This window comes from Mytilus californianus, unplaced genomic scaffold, assembly GCF_021869535.1.
Source record: "Mytilus californianus isolate M0D057914Y unplaced genomic scaffold, xbMytCali1.0.p SCAF_9, whole genome shotgun sequence".
NCBI classification, from domain to species: domain Eukaryota; kingdom Metazoa; phylum Mollusca; class Bivalvia; order Mytilida; family Mytilidae; genus Mytilus; species Mytilus californianus.
Window position 1 is genome coordinate 63,382,011 of NW_026262745.1, and position 26,913 is coordinate 63,408,923.

Here is a 26,913-nt window from a genome sequence, read left to right on the forward strand (position 1 = left end):
GAATATTGTTTTTACAAAAAAAGTTAAATAAATTTTTCGTTTTGTATGTAATAATTGAAGCCATTTAGAAATATAAGAAATCTTCACATAGTCGGGAAATTTTCAATTCAAGTTATTTCATTTGAATACGTTAACAAATATAGATCTTATTCGATGTAAAATGTGGCGTCCTTGGAGATCAAAATCCCGTTTAAATAGGGTTTGTCTACTTTCGTCTATTGCCGAACATTCTATAATCAAGGATTTTTACAAATCCTTGCTATAATATAATGAATCGCGTCGCCAATATCACCACAATTACATAAAGTACAAATACAATCTTCTCCTAAATATTTGGTATCTAACAATTTCAATAGGAAATTTTGAGTCGAAACTGAAGTACCAAATCTACAAAAAGAATCAGAATTTTTTGTAGTAGTAGGCGTCGTAAACTTAACTGTTTATAATCTTTTTTCTCTCCTAAATTAATTGAAACTCCTGAACTAATTTAACATTATCTATAGACAACTTACATATGCAAATCTTTTTAGAAGTATGTGAGTGTATATAATAATTTGTTCATTAACCTCCCTTTTTCCTTCTAACAAATTACATTGTAATCGATTTTATTTCCAAATTTGTGTTTGCTAGGATTGACACTTAGAACGTACAACAAAAAGTAACAAGTAAAAAGTCATGATTCAGTTTTAGGATATTTTTTTCTTTGAATAAACTTAATTTTAAAAACGTTTCAGTATTTTTCTGAAACATTTTTAAAAGGAAACGGACTTGTTAACAAAATTTATTTTTGAATAATAATATCGAATAATGATTTTTAAGAAAACAATCTGCCAAAGTGGTTTGGTAATTAACTGGCTTCATGCTGTCAAAAATGTCTCCTTTTTATAAGTTATTGATAAAAAAAAACTATTTGAAGGCGAATTAATCATTTCCTCAACTAAATACATTTATCTATAAATAAAGTCAATTCGTCAAGAACTTTCTCTCATATATTTAAACAATTGTAAAATAATTAATTTAAACTTTTGTACTGCGACTTTCTGTCCTTTTACCAATACTTATTCCTTGTTAAAATTTTTCATATCCATTTACGAATACTTATAATGTGATAATTAATTTTTCCGGATGCTTTTTATCCTATTTTCTTATCAAACAACCATGTTACCCGTAGAACGGAGTTAAGGTTCATGTGGACCCTTCGTCTAAAATGGCTGCATTTTTACCTCAAAATTTACCCTGAGTACAGACAAACCTGTGCATCTGAAAAAGTTTTAAGGCATAGCATGCCCTAGATAAATAAAATTCAAAAATATTTTATGTTTTAGAAAATTAAAAACTTTACGGGATTTTGCAGTGCAATTTTTTTCATTCCTCCAGAAGGTGCCAAAATAAACTAAGTTGGGAAAGAGGTTTGAGAACTTCCCAACAGGTAATAATTGATGTGAACTGTATTGATTGACATGGACAATAGATGGACAATAGATACCTGATAATAACTGGTGATTTAAACTGTGTACCGGAGTGGACCATATCAAGTGAAACTCGACTGTTTGTTTATTTTATCATCTTCTGCAGGGACGAAAAAAAGTGCACTGCAAAATCCAGTCAAGTTTTAAATTTTCTAAAACATACAATGCATTAGAAGTTTATTTATCTAGGGCATGCTATGCCTTAAAAATTTTCCAGATGCGCAGGTTTGTCTGTACTTAGAGTAAATTTTGAGGTGAAAATGCAGCCATTTTAGCCAAAGGGTCCACATGAACCTTAAGTACAAATTTCGGAATTAAGTACTTTAAATTTTCAACAACAAAATTTTACACTTTCATTTACCTGGATTTTTTTCTACGCTTCGAAGCCGCCTGAATCAAACTTAGCCAACACCTCGCATGGCGTATTCACGATGTGGAGGGATTGACAATATACAATCAAAGTTAGCAATATACAGCAAGTAAGTAATTGGGTGTTGAATGCCAGTAGATCTGAATTTGTAAATTGTTTAATTGATTTAACCTGTTTAGAACGTGTATTGTTGAATTGTTTAATAAAATTACACACATAAGCTGGGCTGATATGCATAAAACCACATGCTATAGTTAATTTTATAGACTGTTGTACGTCATTTGGTCGTTTTTAAGTTTTTGCCATGGCGTTGTCAGTATGTCTTCGACTTATAAGTTTTATATAATCTGCATCTCTTGTGCTGTATTTTGAAATGTATTACAATTGCTGCATCTTTACACATTCATCAATACACCAAAAAATATGAATAAAGCTTTCGTATATATAAAAATATGGAGATGTGGTACGATTGGTAATGAAACAACTATCCGCCAGTTCAATTCAAAAACCTGATATAAGCAAATGTGACTTACTTACTTACTTTAGTCAGAGAGATCTTGAATCTGAATTCAAGGATACGAAGTGGTAAGGGTTTTGAGGTGGGAGCATGGGGGCCCGCCCCTTTTTTGGAAAAATATTGGTTGATTATTTAGAGAATCACTGAAGCGGGCCCCCTCTTTATGCATGACAGTTAGTGCCTCCTTATGACATTTTTGATCCGCAACTGGTGAGGACTTCATAAAAAAATATTTAGTAAGTTTTTGTTTTGTGATAAATAATGTATTTACATTCACATAGACAGAAATAGGATAAAATAAACTACCGAAAGCTTAAGTCCACATAAGAGGGTATGGATGGGGGTTAACAGAATAGAGAATAACGGGCAAACAATAAATATTAAAGAATAATGAAATGCTAAAATATGAGGAAAGAGAGTAATGAGCAAAAAGTGTAAGTTTTTAGAAATATAGCTAAAAAAAATAAAGAACACAGAAAAAGAAGACCCCCCCCCCCCCCCCCCAAACCCCAAGATCCTGATTTCAACTTTAACCAGAGACATATATATACTATAGTAGAATGTAGGACAGTAAGTCACAGGACAAAAAGTCACGGACGAAAAGTCACAGGACAAAAAGTCACAATTCAGTTTTGAGATTATTTTTCTCTGAACAAGAAAACACTAATTTTAAAAATAAATTTTTGATTTTTTATTGAACTATAATATATGAAGCAACTTTGTAATTAAAATGTATTCAATAAATATTAATGATGATCAAATAATTGTTATGATAACAAAATGTCAAAGTGGTTTGCCAAGAAATATATTATTTACATGATTAAAATTTAATAATTTTTCATTTATCAAGGCTTATGAACAATTTCCTGAACTTAAAAATGAATAAATGTAAAAAAAAGAAATTATTTGAAGATCTTTTTCTTATATATTCAAACAATTGGCAATAAATTTTTTGTGACTTTTTGTCCTATCCAATTTGTGACTTTATGTCCTGTGACTTTTTGTCCTGTGACTTTCTGTCCGTTTACCCTATTCATAGTATAGCCCAGTGTTTCTGTTAAAATAAAGTTCTGGTCATGGTTAAAATAATATGTCAGAATTTGTTTAGTTGTAAAAACAATTACCAAGTAATAATCCATTTAGAACTTCACCTCCGGCAAAATTCAGGTGATCGGAGGGCAATAAATTGCGTAATCGCACACCTGTGAATCCACAGTCACAACTCTAAGGAAATAATGACCGGAAAATCGGACACACATAATTTCACTGTGTAATTTAGAAGCAAACTTTAGCAAAAAAATGTTTCTTGTAATATCATGATCATTACCAGATTTTACTTTTTAAATTAAAAGAAATGCCGAAAAAAAGAAAAAAACATTTTCTCAATCAAATACATTAAAAAAAAATACAACTATTTCAAGTAGTTTTTTAGAAAAAGAATTTATTTGATCTGAAATAAGTTTTCCTATTACTTTTCTTGATTAGCTATCGAGGTTATTCATCCCTTACTTTTTCGGGATACTGACTGCATAGTAAATTATCAATGTACTAGTTAATGTTCTCGAGGGATGACCCTATAACAGAGACATATATACACATATGTGTATATATGTCTCTGCCCTATTACGTGTCCGTAACCTTCTCGACACGGTTCATTTTTACGGCGGCTCAGTTTTGTCTTAAGAATAAACATAATTGATAAGTTTCTTTCCCCTGCATTCCTCGATCGCACTTGTAAAATAGCACATGGGTCTCAAGACATTAGTACACTATACGTTACAACACTTGCCGTCAGTACTCAAAATTGGAAAGATATTAAATAAGAAGGTATAGAAAATTAATGCACACACACTAATGACTATTATCAACCACAGACATGATGTTTTTCTCAATTTGCCTAAATCGTTATTCCGCAATACAACGGTGAAAACCCACCACTTTGAACACAGTCACAGGATCCGGCATGCTGTGAATTTGAAAGTTTCCCAAATGAGTAACTATTCATTACTTTTCTAGTGCCTGGGCCCCCCTTTCTTGGGAAAAATTTGGTTGATTATATAGGGATCACTGAAGCATGACTGGAGCCGGCCCTCCCTTATGAAAAGTTCTGGATCCGCCACTGTATATTCATAAAATAAACCAACAAATTATCCAAAAGATGAATAATACTTAATACTTACGACTAAGATTGATTATAAGTATACTTGAGTCGGTTTGAGAAAAAAAAAAACTTACAAGTAATCGTAAGTATACTGTATTGTACATGACTTAATTAGGGGACGACCATTTGATATTCTGGGGGGGGCCAGGAGGATTTGTTTTTGATCGGTTATTTATTTTTGTAAACTAAGAGGACAGATTATCTATTTTCTGCACTGTTGAAGCAAGATTTTTCATTTTCATTAAAGCAAGGGACTGATTATTTATTTTTCACAACTATATTTATAATATTTGAAAACATACAATTTTTAAATTCATTTTTTATTATAAATAATACATGAATAGTCCAATCATTATGTACCATTTAATCAGAATTGATCATCATCTTCTGTAGAAATGAATCTTCTGAATTCCCAACTGCATATACATGTATTGCATACATACAAGATATTAAAGTTTGGCTGTAATTAGTGTCTTATAAAAGTATTGCAAATCATTTATGCCGAGCGGAGCGAGGCTAAAAAAAATTTGAAGGGTTTTGGAGCCTCTGAAGGCCCCAAGTTGCTATAGAACTAATGATGCAAAATGTGTTTCCCATACCCTTTCTTAATCTGAAAATGAAAGTTCTGTTTTAATCATTTTTTGACAATATTTTGGTCTCAAAGCAACCGTGAGTGAAAATGTATAGATTCAGTGTAAGACTTAAGTTTTTAGGAACAACATCAAAAGACAAAGATAAAGCAAAAATTTAATTCACATAGTTAAGTATGTGGCTGCTGTTTTTTTTAAACTCTTGATCAAGTTAATAACAAAATTACTAAATTACAAAAGGAATGCAACACTAACAGAATACAGAAGGGCAATCAATAAACAAAAGACAAATAAATAAGAAACATTGATCCCCAAAAAACAGGAGCTACGTCTGAGGGAGAACAGAACTTGCTTCTTGCAAGACACTTGCCGTGAAAACAATTTGATATGAAGACAAGCTTTTGGTTTTGAAATTTCCTACATGAGGCATTTGCCTGAATGTAGTTACTGCCATATGTAATAAAAGTGAGTTAAGTGTTCCTGAGACAATAAACCTCAAGTTAAATGAAACCCATTTTTCAGACATTTCAAGTATTTAAATAATATTTATACTTTTATTTTTCAAAGATTTGGGAAGTGATTCCCGATTTTTTTTGAAAAAAAAGTTGAATTTTATGAAGAATCTGGTGCAATCTCATGCTCTCAAATAGACCTGCCGAGTTATTTATTTTTAATACATTGCAAGTCAGGTTATTTATTTTCAAACTACCACAGAACAAACCGTTTATTTTTGTGATTATCAAGGCTGAGTTATTTATTTTCAAAATCCTCCTGGCCCCCCCCCAGAATATCAAATGGTCGTCCCCTTACTATCAATATTATTTGTAAGTTTTTTTGTGAAACTGACTGCTGAATTGTTTTTCCATGCTTATGGTACATCTATTAGTCGTATGCTTTTTTTAAAACCACCTCCAGGGTATAATGTCTGCTGGCCCATAAAATCTGTTTGGAGATATAGGAAGATGTGGTATGAGTGCCAATGAGACAACTCTCCATCCAAGTCACAATTTATAAAAGTAAACCATTATAGGTCAAGGTACGGTCTTCAACACAGAGCCTAGTTTTTATCGAAAATGATAGTATATAGGTTAAATAATTTATTCATACATTTTTAATTGACTGACCTAGAATTATCATGATATTGAGGAATTTAAACCATTCCTATTTTTAAAAAAGGGACAAAAATAAAATTTATATATAATAACAGGGTGATACAAATGAGAAAAACTCTAGAAATTGTTTTCAATTAAGATAAATACATGCAGTTAATAATGGTTTTCAGTTGTTTTTTAAAGCAGAGGCAGATTTAGTTTAAAGTTGGAAAAAATTGTTTGTACCAACAAAAATAAATACACGAAGTTAATCCAGAATTTATATGTGTTTATAATTTTTTTTTATGTTTAGGTTGTCAGCCAGATGAAAAGAACAATGCAGTTCAAAAGTCAAAATGTGGATAAGCTGCGGTACAAGGTCCTACTTTTGCAGATTTTCATATTTTGCATGAATGAATTTGAAGTTTATATCGTGGAGGGCAGAGAATTTTCCTGCTTCTGAAGGATAAATGTAAAACATCTTGTTCGGTAAGTTTTATGCTCTGTTTTGATAGTGTTTGTGCATCCATCTGTCTTTCTCTAAATTGTATTCACTTAAAGTTTTTGGTTACAGTTCACCATGAACTTCAGTTAGTAAGTTGTGGTTTTACATGTATATACTCAAAATTTAGTACTTTAAAATGTTCATGTATTTTTGTCGAGCCTGCAACTTTTGTCGCAGAAAGCTCGACATAGGGATAGTGATCAGGTGGTGGCTACGGCAGTGGCATTAGCTAACTTCCTAAAAGCTTTATATTTTAGAAGGTTGGAAGACCTGGATGCTTCATACTTTGTATATAGATGCCTCATGATACGAATTCTGTCTGAAACATGTCCATTGTCCTTGACCTCATTTTCATGGTTCAGTGACTACTTGAAAAAAAAGTTCAGATTTTTTGTAATGTTAATTTCTCTCATATTATGAGTAATATGATAACTATATTTGGTATGTGCATACTTTGCAAGGTCCTCATGCTCGTCAGAGAGTTTTCACTTGACCTAGACCTCATTTCATGGATCAGTGAACAAGAACTTAGTCTTAGATGCATGATTTTTTTTATTAGTTGTTAGTGGCTTTGTACTAGCTGTCAGTAACTGCGAGTACTCTCAGATCTGTACTTAGGGTCTTTTTTTGTTGTTTGGATGTATGATTACCCGGCCATGTCCACTTGTATTTGTAGTATTTGTATTTTTATCCATCTGATGAGTTAAGCCTCTTTCAACTGATTTTTATAGTTCGTTCTTATGTTGTACTGTTACACCACTGTCCCAGGTTAGGGGGAGGGTTGGGATCCCGCTAACATGTTTAACCCCGCCACATTCTGTATGTATGTGCCTGTCCCAAGTCAGGAGCCTGTAATTCAGTGGTTGTCGTTTGTTTATGTGTTACATATTTGTTTTTCGTTCATTTTTTGTACATAAATTAGGCCGTTAGTTTTTCGTTTGAATTGTTTTACATTGTCATTTCGGGGCCTTTTATAGCTGACTGTGCGGTATGGGCTTTGCTCATTGTTGAAGGCCATATGGTGACCTATAGTTGTTAATTTCTATGTCATTTGGTCTCTTGTGGAGAGTTGTTGTCTCATTGGCAATCATACCACATCTTCTTTTTATACGACCGCAAACAAATTTTTTGTGGTTGTATATTGGTATGATGTTCAGGCGTCGTCGTCGTCCGAAGACACATTAGTTTTCGCACTCTAACTTTAGTTTAAGTGAATGGATCTCAATGAAATTTTACCATAAGGTTCAATACTACAATAGGAAGGTGGGGATTGATTTTGGGGGTTATGGTACCAACAGTTAAGGAATTAGGGGCCAAAAAGGGAAAAAAAATAAGCATTTTTGTAACTTCCAGACATAACTTGTGTGTAAGTGTATGGATCTCTTTGACATTGTACCACAAGGTTCCATATCACAAAGGGAATGCTGGGATTGATTTTGGGGGTAATGCCTCCAAATTTTAGGAATTAGGGGCCAAAAAGGGGCAAAAAACAAGCATTTTTCTAGTTTCATGACAATAACTTGTGTGTAAGTGTATGGATCTATCTGACATTGTATCACAAGGTTCCATAACACAAAGTGAATGCTGGGATTGATTTTGGGGGTAATTGCTTCCAAATTTTAGGAATTAGGGGCCAAAAAGGGGCAAAAAAACAAGCATTTTTCTAGTTTCATGACAATAACTTGTGTGTAAGTGTATGGATCTTTATGAAATTGTACTACAAGGTTCCATATCACAAAGGGAAAGCTGGAATTGAGTTTGGGGGTAATTACCCAAAAATTATAGGAAAAAGGGGCCAAAAATAAGCATTTTTCTAGTTTCCAGACAATAACTTGTGTTCAAGTATATGGATCTCTCTGAAATTGTACTGCAATGTACCATACCACAAAGGGAAGGCTGGGATTGATTTTGGAGGTAATTCCCTCAAAATTTTAGTAATTAGGGGCCATAAAAGGGCAAAAAACAAGCATTTTTCTAGTTTCAGGACAATAACTTGTGTGTAAGTGTATGGATCTTTATGAAATTGTACTGCAAGGTTCCATATCACAAAGGGAAAGCTGGGTTTGAGTTTGGGGGTAATTGCCCTAAACGTTTAGGAATTTGGGGCCAAACAGGGGCCAAAAAACAAGCATTTTTCTAGTTTCCAGACAATAACTTGTGTTCAAGTGTATGAATCTCTCTGAAATTGTACTGCAAGGTACCATACCACAAAGGGAAGGCTGGGATTGAGTTTGGGGATGATGAATCATAAGGGGGTTCAAAACATTTGGGGGGGGGATTTTTTTTTTCCTTTTTTTTTCTTTAAAATTTTCCATTTTAAATTGGTTATTTCTGATTTATATATAAAAGCAAATAATAATGATATGGTTTGAATAGGTAAATTAAATTTTTTTTAAGTTCTAAGACCACTTTCATTCTGTATCAGAAACCTATGCTGTGTCAAATATTTAATTACAATCCAAATTCAGTGCTGTATCAAGCTTGAATGTTGTGTCCATACTTGCCCCAACTGTTCAGGGTTCAACCTCTGCGGTCGTATCAAGCTGCGCCCCAGCGGAGCATTTTATTTATATTTAAGGTTAAGTTTTGGTGGTCAAGTCCATATCTCAGATACTATAAGCAATAGGTCTAGTATATTCGGTGTATGGAAGGACTGTAAGGTGTACATGACCAACTGGCAGGTGTCATCTGACCTTGACCTCATTTTCATGGTTCAGTGGTTATAGTTAAGTTTTTATGTTTTGGTCTGTTTTTCTTATACTGTATGCAATAGGTCAACTATATTTGGTGTATGGAATGATTGTAAGGTGTACATGTCTAGCTGGCAGGTGTCATCTGACCTTGACCTCATTTTCATGGTTCAGTAGTCAAAGTTAAATTTTTGAGTTTTGGTCTTTTTTTCTAATACTTAATGCAATAGGTCAACTATATTTGGTGTATGGAAACATTTTATGATGTACATGTCAGCCTCACAGGTTTTATTTGACCTTGACCTCATTTTCACGGTTCATTGCTCAGTGTTAAGTTTTTGTGTTTTGGTCTGTTTTTCTTAATCTATAAGCAATAGGTCAACTATATGTGTTGTATGGAAGGATTGTAAGCTGTACATGTCTGCCTGGCATGGTTCATATGACCTTCACCTCATTTCCATGGTTCATTGGTCAATGTGTAGTTTTCTTGGTTAAGTCTGCTTCTTAGACTATGTTAGAAACTATAAGCAATAGTTCAACTGTATTTAGTATATTGAATGATTGTAAGGTGTACATATATTTCTTGTCAGGTTTATATGACCTTGAATTCATTTTCTTGGATCATGTTGAGTTTATGTGATAGTTGTAGTAAAGCTTTATATTTAGGACTATCAACATGATATCAATGATTAGTAAAGAAGGCGCAACATTTCAGCGTGTGCACTCTTGTTTATACATTATACACCACATTTACTGTTTTTACCCTGATTTTATGGATTACTGAACATAGAAATGTCATAATGTGAAATTATAGTACATTCTTAGGTTAAAGTTTTAGGTTAAGGTACATAGCTTACCATGAAGTTGAATTTCATACACATGTTCATTATGTGTTGAATTTTTAAATTCAGTGCCAAACTAAGATTTTGAGCCTGATTACATGATTGACTAGACATTGACACATGCTAGTGTTTGCCAGGCATGTCGTCCTATACTAGGAATTTGTCCTGTACTATAAAGAACTTTAATAGTACTCGCTGAGTATGGAGTTTTTGTGAAAGTTTAATATTAGTGAGATTTTTGCATGACATCCTGTCAACTGCTTGTTGATCATGTTTATACATGTCTTAAATTTAATATCTGACACATTGGTGTTTTGTGAACTTGGAAATAAGTTATTTGATAGAATAATAATGTTTTGAGATTATCAAAATAAAAAACATCCCATTTTTACTATTAACGATTAAGTATTAAAAAAAAAGAAGATTTAGGATATATGTATAACCATATATAAAAATGAGACAGCAACCGTACAACACAAAAATAAGAAAAAAAAAACTATATAATTTTTTGTATCAATGTTATAATTTCCAACATGTCCAAAGAGTTCAATGTATTTTCTGATTGAAATAAAACACAAGTGGAACTCTTTCAGAACTTCAGAAGCTTAAAGAAGTGCTGTTTCTATTGTTGGCTTTCTGTATAATATATTGCAAATTCTTGTGAAAAATGGAATTTTATTGTATTTGCCTAAAGTTTTAACATTGATCTATATATATATATAACTGGGGAAAATACCTAAATGTTATAAAGAAGAATACATAAATTGATTGTTATATAATATTAGAATAGGAAGATGTGGTATGTTGCTAATTTGACAACTCTCCATCAGAGACCAAAGGATGTAGGAGGTTAGCAACTGATGACACTGGACAACCTTCAAAAATCAGAAAAATCCATACCGCATAGCTATTTTTATTGAAAATCATATGTTATTGCTACATGTATGCAAACAATTTTTATTATCCATAACTTCGTCGGATTTTATTGGTTCTTTTTCAGAAGGATTGAAATTCATCACTTAGAATAAAAGGAGAAAACACAGAAACAAGACCAAAATAAATTCAAAGACAAAAGTCAGATCAGTTATTATTTTCATCACTCAGTCGATGAATTGAAGTTCTATTAGATATCTAAAGATATTAAAACCACAATAATGACAATGTTCTGTGCTGATGGCCAAAAAGTGGACTATACATTATGATCACACAATGCTGGATGATAAGAAACTATTAATGTTTTGGGTGGAGGGATATCCTGAAAAAAAAATTAGATTTATGTAAAAAGCTACTAGTATGTTAAGCCTATTAATAGCATTTTCATTGATTTCAAATGGGAAAAAATTGTGTTGTGTTTGTTTCAAAAAAGTATTCTAGAATTCATAAATAAACATATATTGATACTTACATTATCTGCTTTGTTGTTTAAAAGTTTAGTTTTGAACAGTTATAGAACAATATAATTGCATTAACATTTCCAAGGAAAAAAAGATATTCAACTTAAAAGATTCATCTTAAAACAATTTACTACCAAACAGAATTCATTGTAACATACACATTTATTTACTGTATATTTATAATTTGAATCCCATATGATTTTATTTTGTCCCATGGGATATTAAAAATCCCATGGGATAGCTATAGTCCCATGGGACTATAATTATCCCATGGGACACAAAAAAATCCTATGGGATTTAACCAAAATCCCATGGGATAATGGTCAATCCCATGGGATTTGCCTTATCCCATGGGATATTGAAAATCCCATGTTTTTCTAAATCAAATTACAAAATATATATAATAATAACAGCAGAAAAGCAATGAATTTATTGAATCCCATGTAATTCCGCACATTTTGGTTATATACATGACACTGTAGGTCTAAGGAGAGGCGGCGGCGGATTTGCAAATGAGTGTTTTGCAAATTAAAAGTGTCCAGTGTTATTAGTGAAGCATTATTGGTTTCGTTAAACGTATTTTATTCAATTAATATATATAACACTTTATAGGTGTGGTGCGTCGAAAACAGTTTTATGGATTCACCTTCAACAGGAACGATCAAACCCAACAATGTAAAGAAGACAAAGGATGTTAAAGTACTTGAATCTGTTAAATGCTATATATTGGCCAATAAGGACCTCAAAAGTAAAACCAAAGCCATCTGTCATATTTGCCACACGGAGTTAGATTCTTAGTGTCCTAATGTTTCCTAAACATTTTCAGTAAAAAGTTAATAAACATACGGAGGGGGCTAGGAAGAAAAATTTTGTCCAGCATATTTTTAGTTGTAATCTCTGTCCTGCCTTTTTATTTCTAACTGTATGCGGTCGGGCCTTTTTTTTTTATTAGCTCATCCTGCCTTTTTTTTTTTTTTTGCAATGTGTCTCGTCCTGCCTTTCTTTTGCAACGTGTCTCATCCTGCCTTTTTTTAACTTAAAACTCCTGTCCTGTCTATCTTTTTTTTTATTTCATCCTAGCCCCCCCCCCCCCCCCCCCCCCCCCCCCCCCCCCCCCCCCCCCCCCCCTACAAATCAAATGGTAGCTCCATAAATCATTTAATACCGGATACCGGATCACTGACAACTGAGTTCGATTTCGCTGATTTCGTATTAAATCTGTTGCAGGTATTTGTACTACTGGTGTTTACTATACTTTTATTAAATGGCATTCTGGGAGTTTTACCGGTAGTTTATATCTCTCACCGGCAACTGTTCAGGATTGTGTTAACAATTGTGAATGGATAATAGCAAATTCTGGTGTTTGCTGGGGATTCGTATTCCGTGTGACGACAAATCCAAATGCATGTCTTACTTATGATGACACTGATGATCCTTACTACAACCTTATTAACCAACAAGCTTCCCAAAATCATTATAACTACATCCGCAACTGTAACTTAACAAGTAATTATATTATTTAAGTATTTTTATGCACTCAAAGCAATTCTGTATTCTGTAATTTTTAAAACTATTTTTCTCTATTCCTTATAAATTTGGCTCATTATTCTCTATTCATTATATTTTATCACCCCATTATTCTCTTTTCTTCATTTTAGGGGCCTATGTTTCTTTATTATCTTTTTAGCTATTTATTCTACACTTTTTGTGTATTATTTCTATTCTGAAAACCTAATCCAGACCTTCGTGTAATTTATTCCTATTATTTCTTTTAGATGTTCTTCTTCTTTTTCTTCTTCTTTATTAGTAGCCTTTTCTTTCCTTTTTTGTTTTATAAAAGAGAGGCGGTTGATGTAATATGGGTATTTAAACTCGTAAAAAATTACTAATGGTCAAGCAACAGTCTACAAAACACAACATAGAAAACTAAAAACTGGTCAACACGAATCCTAAATAAAGACCGGGCTGATATCAGGTGCTCCGGCAGGGTAAAAGGATCCTATTCCAAATCTGTTCATATAACAGGAACAATGATAACGATAATAAGATATGTCATACTCTCAGTTTAAACATGCATTCTTATTGTGTTGCATTTTTACATTCAAAACTTTAAAAGGTGACATAGGATACAGCTAAAACTAAACCAGTCATGGCATTAAATACTGATTAGGTCTATTATTGTGTTTTTTTTTCGTCGATTTGAATTTGCATGGACGATGATGCATGCAAAAAAGGAGACGTTTACCCTGCCGATGCATCCGGTCTTGTTCCTTTTTGAGTATTTTTTTATGTTACATCGATCTGTCCTTTCTTAATGGATTTACATGATTTTAAAATTTAATTTTCAATTTGTCCTCATTGACCTTATTATTTGTTTCATTCTATTTTTTCAAAAACATTTAAACCAAATAATCCTTCTAATGTAACTGTATTCAAAGGTCCGAAAGTTTCATGACTGCAATCTTTTTGGTTGACCTTTATAGTATGTCTGTGTCACAGACTATTGATTTGGCTAATTGACCTTTATAGTATAACTGTGTCAAAGACTATTGATTTGACCCAGTAGTAATTTTGTTCTCTTTTTTATACATACATTATACACCTGGTTTCAATATGCGTATTTAGACTTTAACTGCTTTTAAAGCAACAGTCTCAAGAACTAGACGATTTTTAGTAGATAGCTCGAGATTGCATGGTCTGTCTTGTTTTTCTCTATATTGTATGGACATTTGAATGTTTCTTTTTATCGTTTTCTAACTGTTAAGGTGTTACCTCTTCTTCTTTTTCAAATTACAGTTTGCAATTCGTCGTATCTGAATTCAATGCATTTTGAGTAATATCTTCAAAAGAGTACATCAAAACGTTCTGATTGTTTTCAAACGTTATAAACAACAGGAATTCAACCAATGGTGTACGCTTTTCTCATTTTGGTGTACGAACAAAGAGGTTACCCATAGTCTTTACGATAATGAAAAGGCGAATTGAATCTCGTTTGTTGTTTACGAAAATTGAATGACACGTCAAATTAACATGTTAAAAAATCATAATTATTTTTACAGTACACGTACTTAGTCAGTGTCCAGCGTGTTTTCCAACCACGGAAGCAACGACTTTAACAGAAGACTCGACCACTGCAGTGCACACAACGACAAAAGACCACACCAATGAAGTACACACAACGACAGAAGACCACACCACTAGGGTACACACAACGACAGATGTAGGTGAGATGACACTGGCAACAGAAGACCGAACAGAAGAGGGAACAACAACAATGAAAGATGAGACGACTACAGGAGAAAAAACAACACAGACAACAACAGAAATTGGAACAAACATTAGCAATCCAACAAGCCCTGGCGGAGGTACCAATTAGGATTTAAGACTCATTCATTTGATTTGAAGTGAAAGATTAAGGAAAAGCCATATAATTTTTTATGTATTTTAAAGTTTTTTTTTAAATGCTACTTTTTTCAATTTATAACGATTAGATAATGTGAAATGTCTCCAGTCAAGAAATACATAATCAAGCTAACTAAAGACAGAAAGAATAAAATATACGTTAAACGGAGCGGGATTAAATTAAATGTGTATCTTCTGATTCAATACAGCTGAAAATGACCAGACGGTACATAATTACTTGATAAAACAGATGTTGACATGGCATTTGATAGGATTAAATAGTTAAAAAGTATCTTCAATAAGCTGCAATTATACCATATGTAAGGTCAATGCCCAATTAAGTCATAATAAGACCTCATTCAATAGACGACTTTCCCGTAAATTGTCACAATGCTAGGTTATAAGTAAACGTAAAAGTAAGAACCGATTCTTCGATGACTTTGTTTACGCCGATTGACATTGGGTCAACCGGTGTAACTCATTCACGAAAAATAACTCGAGATTGGTGTATATCATAAAAAAAATAAAGGGCCTACATTACATATTTTATAAAAACAATTTAGAAAAAGTATTTAAAACTATATGTTGTACATAATATTAGATCAGAAACAATACACATAGCTTCATAGTATATGAAATTTTTACAGTTTTAATTTTTTAAATATAATGTATATTTTCAGGCAGTTCTCCTTACTGCACATGTACTTGTCAGAATGTAACTACCATATTCTCATTGGAGGAGAGTATTCAGGAAATCGTAAACAATATCAGAGTAGATAGACGAAAAATATCATCTTACACTAGAAAACTTATATCCGCTAAAGACTCTCGGCCATCCTCGGCAAGTATTGGATATTTCGGAATAGTAATGCTGTCGACTACATTTGGTGTGCTGGTGTTCTTTGATTTTCATAGATTGATTGACAAATGTTATACTATTTTCAAATCTAAATAAGACCTCATATTACAAGCACATTATTCCAAGCTGAGATTGAACGATATGTATAGTAGTACATAATGTTACATGCTTGGCTATTGATTGATATGTTGGTAGAGACTACATAAGATTAATCTTAGCTGTCGAATTAATTATAAATTATGTCCATAATCTTTTCTATGGAGGATTACAGTGTTGAAACATTTGTCGTTCTATAGAATGCACATAGAAATTTGTGTAACGGAAGATAACATCAGGAACTTGTAATGCATACCTTTGTAGCTTTCGAATTAACTATATACTTAAAACAGATAATGTGACATGGACCATTCCTCATTTCCTTGCGGTGCGTGTTCAACAGAAGTCATATATTTGTAAGCTTCATTCATGAGAATCACTTTTTCGAAAATTTCCTGATTGTTGCATACTTCGATATATGTGAGTGCACACTTTTGTACATTAACCCGTTTAGTGTAAATATCATAAAAGTTGAAACAGTGAAAGGTTTTTTTCTATTATTTTTTTTTTGGTTTTTGTTTGGCGAAGTTTCACGTGATTAAGTTCAAGCGAACTTAAGAAACTGAGCAGAAACCTCAAATACAAAATCTTAAGTTTTCAAAGCAGTATTTTGTAGACTATTGTTTGTCTTTTTTTTGCTATGATTTTGTGGGTCTCTCTTCGACTGATTAGTTTTGATTCTCTCTTTGGTAACTTCACCCTCTTTTTGTCTTTTTGATAATCATTGATAAATGTTCGTTATTGTTTATCATTGTTTTGCTTTTACCTGTGGTTTTTGGGGGGTATAGTGTACCAGTATGCTAGAGTTAGGTGCTTTTTATTTGATATAAAAATAAGGAGATATGGTATGATTGCCAACGAGACAACTATCCACCAAAGTTCAAATAAAGTGGATGTAAGCAATTATAGGCTATGCTTTTAAATTGCTTTTATATATCATCGGAATGAAACTGGAAATTTGAATTGCTTCAGGTTTATATACCGATAGATAAGGTTTAAGTTACAGCGACTACTTGACGCGCAGACTCTTTACTTGTCAAGTTACACATTGATTGGCATCAATTGTCGATAATAAATGTATTAGCTTAGGCAGTACTTAAAAGTGGGGTCTATATTGCAATCACCTTGTCCGTCCGTTCGTCCAACAAATAGTGTGGTCAGACTATTCTCGGAAACTATCAAACATAATGACTTCATATTTGGACAGTTTTGAGTTGTAACGTATGAGCATATCCTAGATTTGTCAGATACATGTACCTGCTTCATGTTTGCCGATATCTGGAATTTGTTAATCAGTGAAATGAACTTAATATTTTTTGTCACACTTTTCTCAGGAACTACATATTAATAGAATGACTCAAAATTTTGTCAGCAGCTCGATAATTGTGATGAGTTGTAATTTTGGTGCCTTTTTCGTTTCTGTAAGACACCTACATCCCGATTTTGGACACTTTATATCTCGAGTGGGGTTAAGCTTAACGCGACGGGTATATTCTGTTTTCTGTTTAACTCCCTGAAATATTCATTCACAGAATCAATGGAAAAATCGTTAGTATTGTCTTTTTTGAACGCTAATTAAAATCTTCCAAAACATTTACTAATGCTTTTCGAAAAAATCGCTTGCAATTTGTTGTTGATATTTTTTCTCAGCCAAATTTAATATTTTGTTTTTTTGGTTTTTTTTTAACATTGTTGCTTTCTAGACTCAACACCAATAATTATACATTTTGATTGTTACCCTTTAGTTTCTTAATACAGCTTAACGCACGCTTTCTTGTATTGTAAGTAAAACCTTACAATCACCTTGAAAGTATTGCTAAGATCAATTTTACACAATGCGAAATTAAGAGGGAAATGAATAAGAGGTTATTTTGGTTTTATGTTAATCTTTTTCATGATTACTATGTAATAAAACTTAATCTCGTGAACTGTTATAGCACGTCCACGTAAAAAACATGAATGCAAAACATGGAAGAGTTCGATCACTGTGTCAACAGCAGAGGTAATTTTTGTCACTAGTTTTACAATCTACACACACCGGATATTTGTTTGCTTTCCATTCTCTTGGAATTTGTGCAGACCGTATTATGGTTTTAGGTTTCACCGATGTTCAATTTGCTTTAACATCAAAATGAGTATAACCTAAACAATATTATTGCCAAGTTTTTAGACAATTGTATAAAAAATACGATATGAAGACTCAAAATTCTTATCTTTTGTACACACAAATGAAACGTTGGAAATTATTTTTCTGCATAAAAATGGGGTAATCGATTATTATATTTTTTACATAAGAACTTCTAAAAAGTATACGCAATTGTCATTTATAACGTAGAGTATGCTTTGATTTCATTTGATAGGACTTTTGAAGGAAACAGACTCGTTTCAGTTGAACAAAAAATGACAAAAAAATATGCCCAAATATGGCATTGACAAGACTTCCATTGTTTTCTTTAGAAATGGGGTCAAAATGAGGTCAGATTTCCGACTGGTGCAGCAAAAGTATGTTATTAAAATTAACGATCAAATTTTTATGTATCTTACAACAAAATTGCCCCTTGCAAATACATGTTGTCGGAACTGTAACAGTAAGAGAGTCTTGTATTACATTAACACGTGAAGTGCTATGTCGTTGCCGACTGCAATCAAAATACAAAAGACTGTTTATGTGCGCATATAAATTGATTGATTGATTCTTTGTTTTCTTATGGTCTGGTGGCAAATATTTCATGCATGTTCAGAACGATGTGCATTCCGAGGAGACATACTGATTCCTCATCAACAAAAGTTGTTATGAGTGCTCTTTTAAAGAACGCCTGACATTACCTACACACTTTGCACTGCATTAACGTCCCTTATCAAACGAAGCATGACTAAGTTTTTCATCACTTTATACTTGGTGTATGGTATGATTGATATGGTTTACATGTCTGTCTGTCTGGCAGGGTTAATCTGACATTGACCTCACTACATGGATCATTGATAATGTTAAGTTTATGTTATATATATAGTAAAACCTATATATTACAGAATTTTAACACCAGATCAATCAAGATATGTAAAGCAAGTGAGACATTTCAGCGTGTGCACTGTTGTTATGTTATTATCTATTTATCTTGAAAAGCCAAAAGAAGGTTCCATCATCTCTGCAAGAGTTGTTGTTAGTGATGTTCTAATGCAAAAACTTATGACATATTTTTAACACCGAATACTAGTATCCTGCTTGTTGTTTCTAGTCATGATACATCCCAAAAGATATATTAACAATTACAAACGTAGAACACATGAGAAGTATCAAACTGAAAACACACTAGATTGATTTATTAAAATCATAAGCTTGATCTGAAATATATTAAAAGATAAGTATGTCACGTAAACGTACTTTAAACATAAACATTGACACTTTTCCTAAAAAAGCACATTTATTATAAATAAACATTAAAATGCATGATCTACATATTTTATCATCATAATTAACATATCATACATGTATTTAGAAATATAAAACAAAGATTCTTATCACGGTGATGATAAACAACTAACAAAACGTAAAACAAAAAAAAAGAACGAAAGATAAACATTCAAAATAACAGTTTATCAAAAACAGCATAAAATGCTGACATTATAAATACTTAGGGAGCTACTACTTGATTTTTATGGGGAGGGTGGGGGGGAGGGGGAGGGGTTTGGATGAAATTTTAAAAAAAAGGCAGGACAGGAGTTTTGAGTAAAAGAAAAGGCAGGATGAGCAACTTGGCAAAAAAAAGGCAGGATGACAATTTATGTAAAAAAAAGGCAGGATAAAATATAAAAAAAAAAAGGCAGGACCGAATAGAGAAAAAAAAAGACAGGACAGAGATTACAACTAAAAACCAAATGCAGGACAAAGTTTTTCATCCTAGCCCCCCCCCCCCCCCCCCCCCCCCCCCCCCCCATAAAAATCAAATGGTAGCTCCCTTAGGGTAACAAAACACTTATCAAAGATGCTAAGCATATACTAGGTACGCTAGACGTGCGTTTTGTCTGCATGCCATTCATCAATGCTCTCAGTAAAATGATATGCAAATTGTTAACTACATTAAATGCATAATAAAATAAAACTTACATTGTATCTACTGTTTGATAAATCTATAATCAAAATATTTTCAACAACTACATGTATATACACTATTTGCATACAATTTAGCATTTTTATCTATTGTCATAAAAACAAAATGTCCAATAAAATAAGTAGATTTTGTTTAAACATTTTGTATAATTTTAATCAATGACATACAACATAATGAATACTTGGAGCATGCTCTGTCTATTTGACACAAGGACTGGCCACGATACTCCATCTTTAAACAACTAAATTATTGGCTTAATAATATGTATAAAATTATGAAAGGTTCTTTAATTTGGTACACAATAATTTTAGATCTTTCAAAAAGAAAATCATAAATATAATTATATGTTTCTTATAAACAAATTATCAATACACGAATGTATCAAATTTGTATATAAATGAACAAAAATTGGAATTAAATAACTATATGTAAAAGTGAAATAATTAACTTGTTCAAGGGAGAGTATAAACTCATTCATTCGCCAAACTTGTTGGAATTATAACATAGTACAAAGGGGTGTCCTTATAGCATTCATATTACAATGTACCTCTAACATACATATAACTCATCAAAAGAGTGAATGAACACTACATTTAAGTTCCAGCTGCTATGAATAGCAGTGGAACATCTATAGGATGGTGACTGCTAATTAACGAAATCTAACCAACAGAAATTTACATTTTTTTTTTATTTTTTAAAACCTTCTCAGAGAAATGCACCACTACTCGTTCTTATTGAAAAAAAACTGTCTCCTGCAAAATTTGATTCAAAGCTGCAGCAAACATATATATGCAAATTAGTCTTTCTACTGCGTGTTTGCTTCATACTTGCAAGAACTATGAATAATTACAATATTTTAATGTCATGTTGTCTACAGAAACAATACCTTATTCAAATTAAACAGCAAATTCTGGCCACATACTTTTTAAGATATATGATATTTTTGTATTTGTTGAAGTGCTCAAATGGAATTGAATTTTTAAAAATGCAAAAGAAGGATTTATTTGAAATGCATATTGTGGAGTCGACAATGACATTATTACAGACTACAGCTCTATGAATAATTCATACTTACAAAGCATGATAACTACACATTGAATACCCCATAACGAACTAACAATGCCTCTATGAACTCTCATATATCACATATAATAACTCAAATACCATAAACATGATCACACACCAAATTTCAAATTATTAACTTCCTGGAAAATGCCAGTAGTCATACACAGTCATAATTGTGTTATTTTTTTAATGTTTATGAAGACATATAGAATGTTTATAGATTATTGCAATCTAGCTGCGAACATTCATCATCTTTGCAATAATACTGCAAGCATAACTGTTACTGTTTCTGCAAATTTGAATCAAGCTTGCAGTAAAAACTGTGATGTTCTCAGGAAGTTTGCCACTTTCATTGTTTCTTTTTTTATATCCTTCCTGGTTTTTGATATTATAACTTCTTCCTGTTAAAGTTTGACCCTATATCCTGACATCGTCCGGAAGAATCGCTGCTAAAATACATACATCACAGATTCAAACTTTTTTGACAAGTGAATGCGAACCTAATTGATGCTGTTAAGTAAGTTGCAACCCCTAACATGGATAATTACCAAGTCTTAATATCATGTTTGTAAACACCTGGAATTAAAATCATGAGATAATTGTTATATGAACTTTGCTCAAATGAGTATTGTAACGATATATAAAAGATCATACGACGATTAACGTAATTTAACACGGGATATGTTATTATCTTAAAATGAAAATGAAAATAGCTGATTATTTACAATTATATTTAGTAAGATTAATATAACCTGGTATTGTGATTTACTGAGTTCGTTTTCGTGAAAAAAAGTATCAACAAAAATATCTAACTCCGAGATAAATTAGAAAAGGGGGAGTCGATAAAGACTGACAGTACCAAATGTTAGACCTTATCAACCAACGGAATGAGTGGGAAAGAACTGTCATATTCCTGACTTGGTACAGGCATTTTCCAAAGATTTAAAATTGTATCTGCCTTTGTTTATGTTATAAAAATGATAGAGAATACATGTTTACCCTGTTTAATTATCGAGATCAACCATTAACAAGACTGTATTCTTGTTTGTACCAACTAGAGGTGTTTTGTATTAAATTGAGATCAAATACAAAAAAGAGTAAGATAAAAAATGTTTATACAATATTGGGTGGTCGGGATGAAGGGGGAATCATATATGGCACTTTGCAATAATCGAAACAATTATATAGAGTATTCTAGAACTGTTCAACGATTTTGTTATCCAAAATTTAAAGGATTCCTGAAGTAACTGTTTTTGTAAAGTTTGTTAATTAGTCTTTCAATCCAAAACAGGAAGATTTAACGAAAAGTTGATATATAAATATATATTTACATTTTTAGTTTCAACCCCCAAAAAGGGATAATTAGTAGGTCTTACTATATGTATAATGTTTTTAAACTCTTGAAATTAAAATCATGAGAAAATTGTCATATGAACTTTTCTCTAATTAATTTTGTTACCACATATAACACGTATAAAAGATCATACGACGATTAACAACATCTAAGTAGTTTAACACGGAATATATTTGAATTTTGTTTAAAAATCAAAATAACTGATGATTTAAAATGAATTTCGTTAAAATGTAATACTAATCAATGCTTTGTTCTTTATCTTTACAGCGCAATTTATGTTTTTATTTATCAATCGCGACAACAATATGTGTTTTTACCATTATAGATTAAAATATATCAAGGATAATAAAACATTTTTTTTTAAACACTGCTGTAAGGAATGACGCACGTCTAATAAGTTAACAAAATGTGAAATACCATTCTTCAGGTAAATAAGGCAAAGTAATTAAGTCGTTTATGTTTAAAAAGACAGAAAGTGCGAAGATCAAACTAAAACTAATATAGGTTGCAATTCTGTAAATATAGACAATGCAATTTCCCATAGGAACTGCCTTTGCGGCTATAACTGTGCAACTTTTATTGTGAAGTTTCGTGAAAAATTATATCCCAGAACGGAAAGTTGATATGCACTACTATTTTATTCAAAGGTCAAAATATAGGGCTGTGCGGCATATTTCAACATTTATATGCCCTGAACTTCTAAGAGTTTAAACTTATACTATATATAATGTTTATAGATTATTGCAATCTAGCTGCGAACATTCATCATCTTTGCAATAATACTGCAAGCATAACTGTTACTGTTTCTGCAAATTTGAATCAAGCTTGCAGTAAAAACTGTGATGTTCTCAGGAAGTTTGCCACTTTCATTGTTTCTTTTTTATATCCTTCCTGGTTTTTGATATTATAACTTCTTCCTGTTAAAGTTTGACCCTATATCCTGACATCGTCCGGAAGAATCGCTGCTAAAATACATACATCACAGATTCAAACTTTTTTGACAAGTGAATGCGAACCTAATTGATGCTGTTAAGTAAGTTGCAACCCCTAACAGGGATAATTACCAAGTCTTAATATCATGTTTGTAAACACCTGGAATTAAAATCATGAGATAATTGTTATATGAACTTTGCTCAAATGAGTATTGTAACGATATATAAAAGATCATACGACGATTAACGTAATTTAACACGGGATATGTTATTATCTTAAAATGAAAATGAAAATAGCTGATTATTTACAATTATATTTAGTAAGATTAATATAACCTGGTATTGTGATTTACTGAGTTCGTTTTCGTGAAAAAAAGTATCAACAAAAATATCTAACTCCGAGATAAATTAGAAAAGGGGGAGTCGATAAAGACTGACAGTACCAAATGTTAGACCTTATCAACCAACGGAATGAGTGGGAAAGAACTGTCATATTCCTGACTTGGTACAGACATTTTCCAAAGATTTAAAATTGTATCTGCCTTTGTTTATGTTATAAAAATGATAGAGAATACATGTTTACCCTGTTTAATTATCGAGATCAACCATTAACAAGACTGTATTCTTGTTTGTACCAACTAGAGGTGTTTTGTATTAAATTGAGATCAAATACAAAAAAGAGTAAGATAAAAAATGTTTATACAATATTGGGTGGTCGGGATGAAGGGGGAATCATATATGGCACTTTGCAATAATCGAAACAATTATATAGAGTATTCTAGAACTGTTCAACGATTTTGTTATCCAAAATTTAAAGGATTCTTGAAGTAACTGTTTTTGTAAAGTTTGTTAATTAGTCTTTCAATCCAAAACAGGAAGATTTAACGAAAAGTTGATATATAAATATATATTTACATTTTTAGTTTCAACCCCCAAAAAGGGATAATTAGTAGGTCTTACTATATGTATAATGTTTTTAAACTCTTGAAATTAAAATCATGAGAAAATTGTCATATGAACTTTTCTCTAATTAATTTTGTTACCACATATAACACGTATAAAAGATCATACGACGATTAACAACATCTAAGTAGTTTAACACGGAATATATTTGAATTTTGTTTAAAAATCAAAATAACTGATGATTTAAAATGAATTTCGTTAAAATGTAATACTAATCAATGCTTTGTTCTTTATCTTTACAGCGCAATTTATGTTTTTATTTATCAATCGCGACAACAATATGTGTTTTTACCATTATAGATTAAAATATATCAAGGATAATAAAACATTTTTTTTTAAACACTGCTGTAAGGAATGACGCACGTCTAATAAGTTAACAAAATGTGAAATACCATTCTTCAGGTAAATAAGGCAAAGTAATTAAGTCGTTTATGTTTAAAAAGACAGAAAGTGCGAAGATCAAACTAAAACTAATATAGGTTGCAATTCTGTAAATATAGACAATGCAATTTCCCATAGGAACTGCCTTTGCGGCTATAACTGTGCAACTTTTATTGTGAAGTTTCGTGAAAAATTATATCCCAGAACGGAAAGTTGATATGCACTACTATTTTATTCAAAGGTCAAAATATAGGGCTGTGCGGCATATTTCAACATTTATATGCCCTGAACTTCTAAGAGTTTAAACTTATACTAAAATTCTATACTAGCCCTACCTCCTTAGAATTAAATTTTAGGCGCTTCCATGATTTTCTATACTGGTAACATTCCCTAGTTATGTCTCTATGATATGAAACACAGAGATCATATCTGGGAACCAGTACGTTAACAAATTAACATATCTATGAATATTATATATCTCCCCAAAAGAGGCGTGGCTTGTGAAACAGCTGTATTTACAAAGTGCAACCTATATCATGTATAAAAATAATTGTTTCAATAAACATTTGTACGATGGTGGTTAATTCTGAATCGCTTGACTGTATTCTGATTCTTCGAGCTCACACTGTCGGTTGGTTTCGTCAAAAGATTTGGTCCTATTCATGCTAATATTAGTAGTGGGCGCGTTGTCACTAATCTGTACAGTATTTGCACTGATGTGAAAAATTCTATGTTGCTCCGATGTTCTGAAAGATGCAAATTTAAAATACAATTTCTGAATAAAAATCCTCTAACAACTATGCACTGGATAAACATGCATCCACTTATTATGTTTTATCATATACGATTCAACAGCAACGTCTAATTCATAGACACACACCGTTGTTAAGATGCGGTTTAGGTCCGATTTTGCTCGAACAGTTAATTTTTTTCTTAAGAAATAGCACATCTCAATAGTAAAATGACACAATAAGAAAAGGAAATTATTCGCAAATATTACGACTATTCTATAGTGGTTAATACATATACCCCTTCTAAATGTCTCTGGTGACATATCGGAGAAACTAGCACGCCTATAATACGGCGATTACACTAATGCAATAATGGAGTGTAGAAATTTAAACAAAAAAGATGACGAACAAGTTTAAAGAATATTCTTTGCACGTACAGACATAGAACAGAAAATACCAGTTTGGTATTTTTGTTATACTTCAATGCTTGTAAAAACGATATATCATACTTTAATGGTTACGGTGATGGTGCTTAAAGTCCAAGATACTACCCATATAAGCTCATTATATATATAATATAAATGTTGATGCCGTTAAATTGTGGAATTAAAAGTCATACCCATCAAGTTTGTTAAGCATTTCTAAATGATAAAAATTTTCATTTTACAGACTGTTCCTATATTGTATTGTCAAAATACAGTCCATACGATAGGAACGAGATATGTGATGTGAATCGCTCGCATACATGTAAAACCCACCAATTGTGTTTATGCTCGTCAAAAGCCCGTTAATAGTGAATATCAGGCTGTTGGATTTTTCTTTTTCATTTCTATGATGTTGCCATTCTTAGGCCTTTTACAGAAGTCATTCAGATAGTATACTCATATAGTATACTAATCCGTGAAGACCATACGTTTACCTGTAATTGTTCATATTTTTAATATTTGGTCTTATTGGATAGTTGCAACATTGGAAAGTACACCACATCTCCTTATTTTCTTGAAAGTATGCACACAATTTCCTTTATTTTAGTATGGCTTCATTATGACGTCATCGTCATGTTGAGTTGGAGAGTGGACACATTTCCAGCTGATTTAACCCTTTAGTTTTGTTGGATTCAGAAGCAAAAAAAAACGAGATGATAAACATGTTATGTATCGAAATAATCCTTGTTAGAGTCAAAACTTACATCTGCCTTATGCTGTTTAAATTACTTGTTGTCGATGAAAAGACCGTTTGATTTTGATTGCATGTTGAAAAATTATCGGTATCACTGCAATAAAACAATGTAAGAAATAATGAAAAAACAAACGAAAATTTCAAATGCAACTATAGAACATGATAAACAATTTTAAATGATATAAATATGTGAAATGTCATGGCATTTCGCTG

The 26,913-nt window shown here is 32.0% G+C and overlaps 1 protein-coding gene and 2 long non-coding RNA genes across 4 annotated transcripts in view; 2 read left to right on the forward strand and 1 right to left on the reverse strand.

The window, feature by feature from the left end:
• The first annotated feature begins 1,811 nt into the window (after positions 1–1,811).
• Positions 1,812–11,641, forward strand: LOC127714674 (uncharacterized). Of its 2 annotated transcripts, XR_007987864.1 has the most exons (3): positions 1,812–1,948; positions 6,512–6,687; positions 11,236–11,641. It is a non-coding gene; the product is annotated as an uncharacterized LOC127714674 (long non-coding RNA). The 2 variants fall into 2 exon arrangements; XR_007987863.1 differs by lacking the exon at positions 1,812–1,948 and having other exon boundaries at positions 6,071–6,687.
• Positions 7,868–9,281, forward strand: LOC127714676 (uncharacterized). The gene is made up of 2 exons (XR_007987866.1): positions 7,868–8,427; positions 8,739–9,281. It is a non-coding gene; the product is annotated as an uncharacterized LOC127714676 (long non-coding RNA).
• Positions 11,642–23,967: 12,326 nt separating the features above from the next.
• The window catches only part of LOC127714661 (uncharacterized), a 32,786-nt gene continuing 29,840 nt past the window's right edge, over positions 23,968–26,913 (reverse strand). The window contains exons 12-13 of the mRNA XM_052220733.1: positions 26,711–26,794; positions 23,968–25,536 (exon numbers count right to left, since the gene is read on the reverse strand). Of these exons, the coding sequence (XP_052076693.1) occupies positions 25,371–25,536; positions 26,711–26,794 (250 nt within the window). The 3' untranslated portion in view covers positions 23,968–25,370. The remainder of the gene's footprint in view (positions 25,537–26,710; positions 26,795–26,913) is intronic.